We start from the raw sequence: 14784 nt of genomic DNA on the forward strand, positions 1-14784 counted from the left end.
GATTCACGTTCTTCCCGGTCCAACTTTGGTGCCATTCCTTGCGCTGGGCAACATTACTCAGCCTTGAAGGGTGCGGTTGGTCCAACATCCCTGCCTGAGTCACTTGAAAAAGCAACATCAAAGAGGGAAACTTGGATTTTTATCAAGAGAATCATAGGCTGGCATCATGGTACTTACTTACAGAGGCATAAGCTCCCTAGCAGAAACAGCTGGACATTTTTGGAAGTTATAGTTTGTTGAAAGTTATTGATACAGAAGTATACAATTGTGCATGTGGCACCACTGTGCATTGAGTATGCATTTCTGTATTACATAGTCATATGTGGTGTTGTTGTTGTTGTTGTTGTTGTTGTTATTATTATTATTATTATTATTATTATTATTATTATTATTATATTTTATGACACAGCAAACAAGAAAGATATGCTGGATTTCGTATCACAAAATCACAAGTCGAACACTTCCCAAGTGTCTAGGACTGTGTGATGTATTTTCGGATGATGTGTGCAGATCCCAGTAGGGTGGCCTTTTGCAGTTGGCAGATCGTAATTTTGATCGTAATTATTATTTTATTATGACACAGCAAACAAGATAGATATGCTGGATTTCGTATCACAAAATCACAAGTCAAACACTTCCCAAGTATCGAGGACTGTGTGATGTATTTTCGGATGATGCATGCAGATCCCAGCAGGGTGGCCTTTTGCAGTTGGCAGATCATAATTTTGTCAATGTCTATTGTTTCCAAATGCCGGCTGAGATCTTTTGGCACAGCACCCAATGTGCCGATCACCACTGGGACCACCTGCACTGGTTTCTGCCAGAGTCTTTGCAATTCAATCTTGAGGTCCTGATAGCAGCTGAGTTTTTCCTGTTGTTTTTTGTCAATGCGACTGTCACTTGGGATGGCAACATCAATGATCCAAACCTTTTTCTTTTCCACAACTGTGATGTCTGGTGTGTTGTGTTCCAGAACTTTGTCAGTCTGGATTCAGAAGTCCCACGGTATCTTTGTGTGCTCATTTTCCAATACTTTTGCAGGTTTGTGATCCCACCAGTTCTTTGCTGCTGGCAGGTGGTACTTGAGGCATAAGTTCCAATGAATCATTTGGGACACATAGTTGTGCCTCCGTTTGTAGTCTGTCTGTGCGATTTTCTTACAGCAGCTGAGGATATGATCAATGGTTTTGTCAGCTTCCATTATTATTATTATTATTATTATTATTATTATTATTATTATTATTATTATTATTATTATGTTGGTGGCAGTGGTGGTGGTGGTGGTGGTGTTACCTGCTTTTATCTCCAGAAACAGAAACTCAACAAGACTCACACCCTCAAAAAACGCACATACAATAGAACAGAAAATATACAAAAATAAATATTAAAATAGAATGAAGCAAGAGCATTGATTAAGACAATTTAGTTAAAATAAAAAGCTGTTAAAAGCAAATAACCAACACTGTAGAAGGAGAGTATTGGAAGTTTTTGTAAAAATTGTATTAAATTTTTACAATATATGCAACACTACAGCATTAAATCATAATTTTAAATCTTGCTTTTACCTCATCTATCCTTTCTCCATTCCTCAAGTGACAGGCATTTGCAAGTTATTTATCCGAACTCTGACCAACCTCTGCATTGGAGGCTGGGAGGCTGTAATGTAGGCATGGGCAAACTTGGGCCCTCCAGGTGTTTTGGACTTCAACTCCCACAATTCCTGGCCTCAGGCCCCTTCCTTTCCCCCCTCAGCCGCTTAAGCGAGACTACTGTATATGGGGATACTAAGAGATTCTACTTCTGCCATCACAGAGCTTTCTTGTCAATGTTTGTTCCTCTGAGGCTGAGAAAGTACGACTTGCCCAAGCAGGTTTCCATGGATGAACAGAGATTTCATAGACTCATAAAGTTGGAAGAGACTGCATAGACCATCTAGTCAAACCCCCTTTTGCCATGCAGGAAAAGCACAATCAAAACACCCCTGAGAGATGGCCATCCAGCCACTGTTTAAAAACCTCCAAAGAAGGTGCTTCAATTGGACTTTGAAGCAGAGGGTTCCACTGCTGAACAGTCAGGAAGTTCTTCCTGATGTTCAGGTGGAATCTCCTTTCCTGTAATTTGAACCCATGGCCCGATTGAGTCCTAGTTTCCAGGGCAGCAGAAAACAAGCCTGCTCCCTCCTCTTTATGATACTCTTTTATTATTTATACATGGCTCTCCTGTCTCCTCTCAGCCTTCTCTTCTGCAAGCTAAACATACGCAGCTCTTTTAGCCGCTCCTCAGAGGGATTCATGGTCTCCAGACCTTTGATCCTTTTAGCTGCCCTCCTCTGGACCCCTTCCAGCATCCTTGTCCTGCTCCCAAAGCATGATGCTCAGCTGGCTCTCTGGTAAGTAATCATTAGTCCAAATTTCCCTGCAATGTTGGGAGGAAGTGATTAATTTGTTTGTAAGGAGTGGCTTTTAACAGTATCAGAACTGCTGAGCCTCAAGTAGGGCTTGGTTCCAATTTACCTCCAGTAATATATCTGAAGCACCTAATAAACTCTTTTGTACACAGAGGAGAGTTATTAACCTGGCGGCGTTCCCTCTCTAACAGATGGTGCCCATTCCTATGCTTTGCCAAGATAATAGTTGGCCCTGTCCTCTGTGTACTTTACAGACAACATCTGGTAAGCGGGAAGGGTGTGGAGGGGAAAGGTATCACAGTTAAACATCAAGAAATCCAAGGTGATGGCAACCAGACTGATTGAGAACTGGCAAATAGAAGGAGAAAACGTGGAAGCAGTGACAGACTCTATATTTCTAGGCGCAAAGATGACTCCAGACGCAGACTGCAGCCAGGAAATCAGAAGACATTTCCTTCTTGGGAGGAGAGCAATGGCCAACCTTGACAAAATAGTGAAGAGCAGAGACATCACACTGACAACAAAGGTCCGCATAGTCAAAGCAATGGTATTCCCCATAGTAACCTATGGCTGCGAGAGCTGGACCATAAGGAAGGCTGAGCGAAGGAAGAGAGACGCTTTTGAACTCTGGTGCTGGAGGAAAATCCTGAGAGTGCCTTGGACCTTGGCAAGAAGATCCAACCAGTCCATCCTCCAGGAAATAATACCCAATGGCTGCTCACTGGAGGGAAGGATATTGGAGGCAAAGATGAAGTCCTTTGGCCACATCATGAGAAGACAGGAAAGCTTGGAGAAGAAATGATGATGCTGGGGAAAATGGAAGGAAAAAGGAAGAGGGGTCGACCAAGGGCAAGATGGATGGATGGTATTGGACTGGCTTGACCTTGAAGGAACTGGGGGCAGCGGTGTGGAATGGTCCATGAGGTCACAAAGAGTCAGAAGCCATGATTGGGTCTCCCTATATAGAGAGAAGTGGAATTCAACAATTTGTTCATATACCAAAGACTCTGCAGAGGCCCAGAGGCCATAAAGGATTAAGTGACATTTATAAAGAAGGCCATCTTTTTTTACAGCTAGATAACAATGAAAGTTTAGGTTTTGATTGCGTTTTTCATCCATTCATCCATGAACGAATAAACAACAACAACATATTATTATTATTATTATTATTATTATTATTATTATTATTATTATTATTATTGTGGAGGCAAATGTGAATGTTGCCATTTTGGTATCCTCTGCAAACTTGATGCTCATGCTTTCTAGCCCTTAAGTCACTGATGTTGCTGTTTATTCGTTCGGTCGCTTCCGACTCTTTGTGACCTCATGGACCAGGCCAGGCCAGAGCTCCCTGTCAGCCATCGCCGCCCCCAGTTCCTTCAAGGTCTTAAGTCATTAAGAAGTCACTGATATTGTTTATTCCATGGACCAACCCATGTCTGAGCTCCCTGTCGGTGGTCGCCACCCGCAGCTCCTTCACTGTCTTAAATCATTAAGAAGTCACTGATGTTGCTGTTTATTCGTTTGGTCACTTCTGACTCTTGGTGACCTCATGGACTAGCCCACGCCTGAGTTCCCTATCGGCCGTCGCCACCCCCAGCTCCTTCAAAGTCTTAAGTCATTAAGAAGTCACTGATGTTGCTGTTTATTCCATGGACCAGTCCACGCCTGAGCTTCCTGTCAGCCGTTGCCACCCCCAGCTCCTTCAAAGTCTTAAGTCATTAAGAAGTCACTGATGTTGCTGTTTATTCGTTTGGTCGCTTCCCACTCTTAGTGACCGCATGGACCAGCCCATGCCTAAAATTCCTGTCGGCTGTCGCCACCCCCAGCTCCTTCGAGGTCTTAAGCCATTAAGAAGTCACTGATGTTATTTATTCCGTGGACCAGCCCACATCTGAGCTCCCTGCCGGCCTCGCCACCCGCAGCTCCTTCAAGGTCTTAAGTCATTAAGAAGTCACTGATGTTGTTGTTTATTCGTTTGGTTGCTTTTGACTCTTTGTGACCTCAGGGACCAGTCCACGCCTGAGTTCCCTGCCGGGCATCGCCACCCACAGCTTCTTCAAGGTCTTAAGTCATTAAGAAGTCACTGATGTTGTTTATTCCATGGACCAGCCCACGCCTGAGTTCCCTGCCGGGCATCGCCACCCACAGCTTCTTCAAGGTCTTAAGTCATTAAGAAGTCACTGATGTTGTTTATTCCATGGACCAGCCCACGCCTGAGTTCCCTGCCGGGCATCGCCACCCACAGCTTCTTCAAGGTCTTAAGTCATTAAGAAGTCACTGATGTTGTTTATTCCATGGACCAGCCCACGCCTGAGCTCCCTGTCGGGCGTCGCCACCCCCAGCTCCTTCAAGGTCTTAAGTCATTAAGAAGCCACTGATGTTGTTTATTCCATGCACCAGCCCACGCCTGAGCTTCCTGTCGGTGGTCGCCACCGCAGCTCCTTCACCATCTTAAATCATTAAGAAGTCACTGATGTTGCTGTTTATTCGTTTGGTCACTTCTGACTCTTGGTGACCTCATGGACTAGCCCACGCTTGAGTTCCCTGTCGGGCGTCGCCACCCCCAGCTCCTTTAAGGTCTTAAGTCATTTTGTGACCTCATGGACCAGCCCACAACTGAGCTCCCTGTCGGGCGTCGCCACCCCAGCTCCTTCAAAGTCTTAAGCCATTAAGAAGTCACTGATGTTCATTCCATGGACCAGCCCATGCCTGAGCTCCCTGTCGGCCGTTGCCAGCTCCAGCTCCTGCAAGGTCTTAAGTCACTTGCTGTTTATTCGTTCGGTCGCTTCCAACTCTTGGTGACCGCATGGACCAGCCCACGTCTGAGATTCCTGTCGGCCGTCGCCAGTCCCAGCTCCTTCAAAGTCTTAAGCCATTAAGAAGTCACTGATGTTGTTTATTCCATGGACCAGCCCACGCCTGAGCTCCCTGTCGGACGTCGCTACCCGTAGCTCCTTCAAGGTCTTCAGTCATTAGGAAGTCAGAAAGAAAGAAGGAGGCGTGGAGGAGGGAGGGAGGGAGGGAATAAAGAGGGGAGGAGGGGCGAAGGCGTCTCCGTGGCCTCTCCTCCTCCTCCCCCCGGTGTCCCTCGTGGGGCTCCTTCTTCTGCGCCTCGTCGTCGTCCTTCTTCTTCTTGGGGGCGATGGAGGCTGTTGGAGGGTCCTCCTCTCCGTCCTGGGCTCCTCCGTCGGCGCCTCTCTCCGGGAGCTCCTGCGAGGCGCTGCTGTGGCTCCCTCCGGGGGAGAGCCCCGTGATCTCGGCGGTGATGTTCTCGGCGGGGCTGGTGGGCAACCTGTGGGCGCTGGCTCTGCTGGGCCGGGCCCGGCTGCTCCGCCGACGCCGACGCCCCTCTTGCCTCGCCCGCCGCCAGCCGCCCTTCCGCGCCCTGCTCTCGGCCTTGGTGCTGACGGACCTGCTGGGCACCTGCCTGCTGAGCCCGGCCGTGCTGTCCGCCTACGCGACGGGGAGGACGCTGGTGGCGCTGGACGGCGGGCGCGGGCGGCTGTGCCAGGCCTTCGCCTTCGGCATGAGCTTCTTCGCGCTGGCCACGCTCTGCTGCCTGGGCGCCATGGCCCTGGAGCGCAGCCTGGCCCTGGGCGCGCCCTACCTCTACGCCCGGCTGCTGGGCGAGGCGCCCGCCTGGCTGCCCTGGACGGCCCTGGGCGCCCTCTACGCCCTCTGCGCCGCCCTCTGCGCCGCCCCGCTCCTCCTCGGCTTCGGGCGCTTCGCCCAGTACTGCCCGGGCACCTGGTGCTTCCTCCAGATGCGCTCCGCCTTCGCCCTCCTCTACGCCGCCCTCCTCCTCCTCCTCGTCCTCGCCGTCCTCCTCGGGAACCTCAGCCTCATGGCCAGCCTGCTCCGCCTGCGCCGCCGCGGAAGGGCGCTCCGCCTGCCCGGAGCCCCCCCGGACCTCTGCGTGGCCCGCGAGGAAGACCACCTCATCCTCCTCTCCATCATGACCCTCACCTTCGCCGTCTGCTCGCTCCCCTTCGCCGTGAGTATCCACACCTGCAGGACAACACTAGGGCAGGGCTGTCTGGCCATGTTCCAGAAGTATTCTCTCCTGACGTTTCGCCCACATCTGTGGCAGGCATCCTCAAAGGTTGTGAGGTATATGGAGAAACTAAGCAAGGGAGGTTTATATAGGTATACTAGTTCCTTAATAACCATTAGCTGTGCCCGGCCACGCGTTGCTGTGGCGTTGTCTGGTGGTGTTGGTGAGAAATTGTTGAGGTAGTGGTGGTATTGAACGTCTGTTGTATGGTTGTCTTTATGTTTAGTATGCACACTAAAGTGGATTATATGGAAGTGTGGAGTCAAGATAATCCAGTTCAAAGCAGATAATCTAAGATTATAAATGGGTTATATAGCTGTGTAGAAGGGCCTTGAATCTACACTGCCATATAATCCAGTTAAAATCTGATAATCTGTGGAAGAGGCCTAAGTGAGGCTTAACTGTGCCTGTCCCCTGGGCTGAGGAGGTTGCTAGGAGACCAAGTGGGCAGAGTTTAGCCTTCAAACTGGCAGCAATTGGATAAAAACTATTATTCCTCTCCCTGTAATTAGGACTTTATTTTTTCTTTTCTTTTTGTTGTATCAACCTAGAGCCGTGAATGATGGGTTGTGTTGTCAAATTTTGAGGTTGGCGGGCCTGTAGTTTTGTTGTTTTGTCCGCTGCCCTGATGCCATCACTCTTTTATATATATAGACTAACTGTGGAAAGTCCAGGGTGAGAGAAGAACTCTTTGTCAGTTGGAGGCCAGTGTGAATGTTGTAGTTAATCACCTCAATTAGCATTGAATAGCTTCATCTCCTGGCTTCCTGTCTGGGGGCATCCTTTGTTCAGAGTTGTTAGCTGCCCTTGGGTTGCAGGGATAGGGTGATTTTGTCATTTGGGAGTTGTAGTTGCTGGGATTTATAGTTCATCTACAGTCAAAGAGCATTCTGAACTCCACCAACAATGGAATTCAACCAATCTTGGCACCCAGGATTCCCATGACCAACCGAAAATACTGGAAGGGTTTGCTGAGCATTGACCTTGAATATTGGAGTTGTAGTTCACCTACATCCAGAGAGCACTGTGGACTCAAACAAGGATGGATCTGGACCAAACTTGGCACAAATACTCAATATGCCCAAATGTGAACACTGGTGGAGTTTAAGGAAAATAGACCTTGACATTTCGGAGTTGTAGCTGCTAGGATCTACAGCTCACCTACAATCAGAGCCCCTTGAACCCCACCAACGATAGAGCTGAGCAAATTGGGCTTTTGGTGGGAGGATTTGCCATCTGTTTTCAAACAGGAAGAGAAGGACAGGTGGAGAGATACTTAGCTTTCTCTGCCAAAGGGTTCCTAAGACGATCATAAATGTGCTTTCTGATAGTCTTTGACGACCCTTCTGACCATCCCTTGCAACCCCCCGGGTTGAGAAACGCTGGTTTAGATGAACCAGTGGGAGACACCGCAATTTCATCAATTTCCACCTGCAATTCAGGTCAGGTTAGGATGCTCTCCATAGCACAGTGGTAGAAAGTCACCAGCAGTTTGTCATTCAGTTGTTGGTTCCTTAAAAGTCTCAGATAATACAGGGCCCTCTTCACCAACGCAGCCACAGTATGAACTCTGTCCTAGGTCAGGTCTTTCTTAACAATAAAACCCAGCAACTTAAAACTGGCCACCCGCTCCACTCAATCTTCCTTTATAACCAAAGGCTGAATTTCTTATCTATTATTTCTATAATCTGGCCACCCGCTCCACTCAATCTTCATTTATAACCAAAGGCTGAATTTCATATCTATTATTTCTATAATCTATATATATAAAAGAGTGATGGCATCACGGCGACCCACAAAACTACAGGCCCCCCAACCTCGAAATTTGACAACACAACCCATCATCCACGGCTCTAGGTTGATACAACAAAAAGAAAAGAAAAATAAAGTCCTAATTAGAGAGAGAGGAATAATTGCTTTTATCCAATTGCTGCCAGTTAGAAGGCTAAGTTCCTCCAACTTGGTCTCCTAGCAACCCAAAAAAGAATAATAAAAAACACTAAAAAATTAATACAATAAAATAATAAAATATAATAAATAAAAATATAACTTACAATAAAAAAATTAATTAAAAATGCAAATAACGTCAAATAAAAATTACACAACAATTTTTAACCAATACCACCACCACTTTGCCACAGCAACGCGTGGCCGGGCACAGCTAGTCTACTATAAGATCCTTGGTTTTATTGATATTAAAACCAAATTGTTGTCCATGCACCACAAGAGTAGCTGATTCACCACATCCAGGAATGGTGGGAGTTGAAGTCCAAAACACCTGGAGGGCCGAAGTTTGCCCATGCCTGATTTAGGGTCACCTTTGCCTTTGTTTTGTGGATGAAAGGGGAAATCTGCCATTGACTACACCACTCTGGCTCTTAGGACTGTCATAAGTTCCAGAAATGACTTGAAGGCACATATCAACAATGAGATAATTAGATGGCCAAGCCATGTCTTGTGAACTGAAATAAAAAATAACCACAATATGATGCAGAAGTCTTTTTTAGAAACAAGATATGGAATGGTGACCAACGGCGACCTGTTATAAAGCTATGGTTTCCTTGTTAGAAATCAGTCAGCAGAATAGATCACACAATGGAACACGATTTTTGTTCCTGGGTTATAAATGTTGTTTCTCCTAATTAGTTCTATCATTAACACATGGAAAAGGTTTATTAAACTGCAAAAACGTCGTTTGTGCAAGAGGGACATTCTGTAATAGCTAATTTTGCTGGTTTTTCAATGAATCAACTCTCAACCAATTCAGCATAGTTTGTGGCAGCCACAAAAATGAAGTTTCTGGAGTATAACAATTTCTTTCAAAATAAGAACCGCACAATTAAACAGGAAATAAACACTTTCAAACCAGGAACAGGATTTTCGTTTGAATTTTGTTACATAGAGTTGTCATTCTAAAGAAAGCTTTACAAACAGTTGGCTTGAGACTCAACCAATATTTTATAGAAACAGAATCCTAAAGCTGGAAGGGACCCCAAGAGCAATCCAAATTCTGTTCCAAATTCTGAAGGTAGTTGACTATTGTGACAAAATTATTATTATCATTATTATTATTATTATTATTATTGACACAAAGACATAGAATGACACAGCAAACAAGATAGATATGCTGGATTTTGTTTCAGAAAATCACAAGTCGAACACTTCCCAAGTGTCTAGGACTGTGTGATGTATTTTCGAATGATGTGCGCAGATCCCAGTAGGGTGGCCTTTTGCAGTTGACAGAATGTGATTTTGTCAATGTTTATTGTTTCCAAATGCCGGTTGAGATCTTTTGACACGGCACCCAGTGTGCCGATGACCATCGGGACCACCTGCACTGGTTTATGCCAGAGTCTTTGTAGTTCAATCATGAGGTCCTGATAGCGGCTGGGTTTTTCCTGTTGTTTTCTGTCAATTTGACTGTCACCTGGTCTGGCAACATCAATAATCCAAACTTTTTTCTTTTCCACAACTGTGATGTCTGGTGTGTTGTGTTCCAGAACTTTGTCATTCTGGATTCAGAAGTCCCACAGTATCTTTGCGTGCTCATTTTCCAATACTTTTGCAGGTTTGTGATCCCACCAGTTCTTTACTCCTGGCAGGTGGTACTTGTGACATAGATTCCAATGAACCATTTGGGCCACGTAGTTGTGCCTCTGTTTGTAGTCTGTCTGTGCGATTTTCTTACAGCAGCTGAGGATATGATCAATAGTTTCGTCAGCTTCCTTGCATAGTATGCATTTTGGATCATCAGCTGATTTTTCGATCTTGGCCTTAATTGCATTTGTTCTGATGTCTTGCTCCTGGGTTGCAAGGATCAGGCCTTCTGTCTCCTTCAGTGTCACATTGGTTAGCCATGTTGTTGTTGTTGTTGTTGTTGTTGTTCTTTCCTCTCACAAATGAGATTCAAAAAGGCTTGCAACACTAACATCAAAATACACTATGTAACAACATTTGGAAAAAAAAATCAGGTCCCAGTTTGAAAATGTTATTGTCTATTTAATTGTGCAGTCTTTAGTTTGAGGAGCCCCAGGTGGTGCAGCAGATTAAACCACTGAGCTGCTGAACTTGCTGACTGAAAGATTGCCAGTTCGAATCCGGAGAGTGAGCTTCCACTGTTAGCCCCAGCTTCTGCCAACCTAGCAGTTCGAAAACATGCCAATGTGAGTAGATCAATAGATACTCCTCCAGTGGGAAGGTAATGGCGCTCCATGTAATCATGCTGGCCACATGACCTTGGAGGTGTCTATGGACAACGCCGGCTCTTCGGCTTAGAAATTGAGATGAACACCAAGCCGCAGAGTCGGACTCGACTAGACTTAATGTCAGGGGAAAACCTTTACCTTTACCTTTACTTTGAAAGTAATAATAATAATAATAATAAAACTTTATTTATACCCCGCCACCATCTCCCTGTGGGGACTCGGGGCGGCTTACACGGGGCAGAGGCCCAAACAACATAAGGACAAAATATAAGCAACATAATACAAACACAATATGAAACAGATAAAACAGTAATGCAATATATCAATTAAAACAACAATAGAGGATAAAAAATTACATTAAAAACACATAAAAGGTAAGACCATAATAAATACAGGATAGATTATTAGAAACCCTCTGGGGTTTGTTCTACTCAAGAAAGTTTGTTTTTGTGGCACAAACTATATTGAATTAGTTGAGACTCCTTGAGATAGTCATTGAAAACTATCTCAAAATGTGCTGCAGGATGATGTCCCTCCCGCAGAAACAAAGTTTTTGAGGTTTAATAAACTTTCCCCATGTTTTTATGATAGAAGCAATTAAGAAATGACATTTATAACCCAGGAACAAAAGTCCCGTTACATAGTTTTAGAAGTTAAAACCTACAACATATAAATCATAAAATAGAATTAAGCAGAGAATTAAACATCACATAAAACTATGGCTCGTTCTTAAAAACTTTCAATGGCTTGCAGCATGCTACTACGAAGGAAGGTATGGTTCAGTTAACTTGATATCGCCTTACTGGGTGTGTGTTGATGGGTGTGTGTTGATATGCCCTGGGTTTTATTGCCTTGGAATGAGACACTGCTGACATACTGCAACCACACAGAATATAAACAACGGCTGCTTGTAAAAACAAGCCGCGTGGCAGCATGCCCGAGTGAGACAAATTTGGATTATGTGCAGCGTGTGTCATTAAAACACCCCCGTTATCTAAAAGCCAGCAAGGAGTGTTGAGTCAATGGCATGACTAACGGGTCTTCCTTTCCATGGCCAGATGGTTTATCCCTGCTTTTCAAACTTGCAGATACGTCACAGGCAGATAGACGAGTATTCTGCCAACATTGAGTCTTCTATATCTATATATATAAAAGAGTGATGGCATCACGGCGACCCACAAAACAACAAAACTACAGGCCCCCCAACCTCGAAATTTGACAACACAACCCATCATCCACGCCTCTAGGTTGATACAACAAAAAGAAAAGAAAAATAGAGTCCTAATTACAGGGAGAGGAATAATAGTTTTTATCCAATTGCTGCCAGTTTGAAGGCTAAGCTCCGCCCACTTGGTCTCCTAGCAACCTACTCAGCCCAGGGGACAGGCACAGTTAGGCCTCACTTAGGCCTCTTCCACAGATTATCAGATTTTAACTGGATTATATGGCAGTGTAGACTCAAGGCCCTTCCACACAGCTATATAACCTATTTAGAATCTTATATTATCTGCTTTGAACTGGATTATCTTGACTCTACACTGCCATATAATCCACTTCATTGTGCATACTAAACATAAAGACAACCATAAAACAGACATTCAATACCACCACTACCTCAACAATTACTCACCAACACCACCAGACAACGCCACAGCAATGCGTGGCCGGGCACAGCTAGTTGCCTTATAAAGTCCAAATTATCTGTTTTGAACTGGATTATATGTCAAAGTAAGGTAAAGGTAAATGTTAAGTTTACATTAAGTCTAGTCGTGTCCAACTCTGCGGGTTGGTGCTCATCTCCATTTCTATGCCGAAGAGCCAGCATTGTCCGTAGACACCTCCAAGGTCTTGTGGCCATTGGCATGACTACATGGAGCGCCGTTACCAGAGCAGTACCCATTGATTTACTCACATTTGCATGTTTTCAAACAGCTAGGTTGGCAGAAGCTGGAGCTAACAGCGGGCGCTCACTCTGCTCCCCGGATTCGAACCTGCAACCTTTTAGTCTACAAGTTCAGCAGTTCAGCGCTTTAACACACTGAGCCACCGGAGGCTCTATATAGCCATGTAGATTCAATATAATCCAGTTCAAAGTAGATAATGTGGATTACCTGCTTTGATAATCAGGATTAAATGGCAGTGTAGAAGGGCATTCATGGTGCAATTAATGCAGTTTGACATCACATTGATTCCATGGCTCAATGCTATGGACTCATGGGAGTTGCAGTTTGTTGACACACCGGCCCTCTTTGGCAGAGAAGACTAGAGACTTGGTAAAACTGCAACTCCAATAATAATAATAATAATAATAATAATAATAACAACAACAACAACAACAACTCAGCCGCTATCAGGACCTCAAGATTGAACTTCAAAGACTCTGGCAGAAACCAGTGCAGGTGGTCCCGGTGGTGATCGGCACACTGGGTGCCGTGCCAAAAGATCTCAGCCGGCATTTGGAAACAATAGACATTGACAAAATCATGATCTGCCAACTGCAAAAGGCCACCCTGCTGGGATCTGCGCGCATCATCCGAAAATACATCACACAGTTCTAGACACTTGGGAAGTGTTCGACTTGTGATTTTCTGATATGAAATCCAGCATGTCTATCTTGTTTGCTGTGTCATACAATAAAATAATAATAATAATAATAATAATAATAATAATAATAATAATAATAATAATAATTTATTTTTGTATCCCGCCACCATCTCCCCAAAGGGACTCAGGGCAGCTAACATGGGGCCAAGCACAAAAACAAGGTGTAAACAAGTTAGAATATGTAAAACAAACAATAAAATAACAATAACAATATAACAATCAAATAAAACTGATTCAAGCACTATTTTACAAATGAAACCATGGAAGCAGGATAAAAAGTCATGAAAACAGGGGGATAAAATGGGGGGGGGGGGGTCAGAACAAAGTGCATAATAACTAGACTGTTTAATAAAGTGCCTGGACAAGTGTCCCAAGGCTTCCTAGAGTAGAATTAGGGATAGGATGGGGTGCAAAATTATTCCCATAGCCTTGAGCCTTGGCAGTTCAAGTAGTGTCAAACTGCATTCGGTCTACCGTGTGGATGCACTCTTTGTCAACCAGCCATTGCTGTGTGCATAGGTTTTAAAGAGGCACTAAACCAGGAAAAGGGAAGCTCAAACAAATCTCCTTTTGTATTCTTTTAGGGTGCATCTGCACTATAGAATCAATGCAGATCAACCATGGCTCAATGCTTTGGAATCCTGGGAGTTGTAGTTTCACAAGGTCTCTCTAGCCTTCTTTGCCCAAGAGTTCTGGTGCCTCACCAAACTACAACTCTTATGATTCAGTAGCATTGTGGCTTGGCAGTTGAAGTGTTGTCAAACTGTATTAATCATTCAATGTAAATGAACCCTGTGCTGTTTTCTGCAATATCATGGCAATAAACAGCAATAAGGGATCAGAGATTTACTCATTTCTTTCAGAAGATTTACTCTTCGCTTGTGGAGCCCCTGGTGGTACAGTGGTTAAACCGCTGAGCTGCTGAACTTGCTGACCAAAAGGTCGGTGATTCAAATCCGAGGAGCAGGATGAGCTCCTATTGTTAGCCCCAGCTTCTGCCAACCTACCCTGTTTCCCTGAAAATAAGACATCCCCAGAAAATAAGACCTAGTAGAAGTTTTGCTGAATTGCTAAATATAAGGCCTCCCCCGAAAGTAAGACCTAGTAAAGTTTTTGTTTGGAAGCATGCAGGATCGATAAATGTACATACCATAGATTGTTGTACATGGAAATAAAGGTAGTAACAAGAAGTAATAATAATAATAATAGAACTTTATTCTTGTATCCCACCTCCATCTCCCAGAAGGGACTCAGGGGAGCTTACACAGGGACAAGCCCAACAGCAACATAAATTTACATACAAACAGAAATTTAAAACAGTAATTTAAAAACAGTATAGCAATAAAATATAATATGGACATTCTTGAAAGGGTTCACAGTTTGGTTACGCTGGTTTGTGATGACAACTACTGTACAGTAGATAATAAATTTTCATTTTTAAAAAAATTCAACCATAAATTTGAATGTATGTGGAAAAATAATACATCCCCTGAAAATAAGACCTAGCACAT

At 44.4% G+C, this 14784-nt stretch overlaps 1 protein-coding gene across 1 annotated transcript in view; it reads left to right on the top strand.

Moving 5' to 3' along the window:
• Positions 1-5454: 5454 nt before the first annotated feature.
• The window catches only part of ptger2 (prostaglandin E receptor 2), a 29897-nt gene continuing 20567 nt past the window's right edge, over positions 5455-14784 (top strand). The window contains exon 1 of the mRNA XM_062968676.1: positions 5455-6404. Coding sequence (XP_062824746.1) covers positions 5553-6404 — 852 coding nt within the window. The 5' untranslated portion in view covers positions 5455-5552. The remainder of the gene's footprint in view (positions 6405-14784) is intronic.

This window comes from Anolis carolinensis, chromosome 1 (assembly GCF_035594765.1).
Source record: "Anolis carolinensis isolate JA03-04 chromosome 1, rAnoCar3.1.pri, whole genome shotgun sequence".
In the NCBI taxonomy this organism is placed as follows: Eukaryota; Metazoa; Chordata; class Lepidosauria; order Squamata; family Dactyloidae; genus Anolis; species Anolis carolinensis.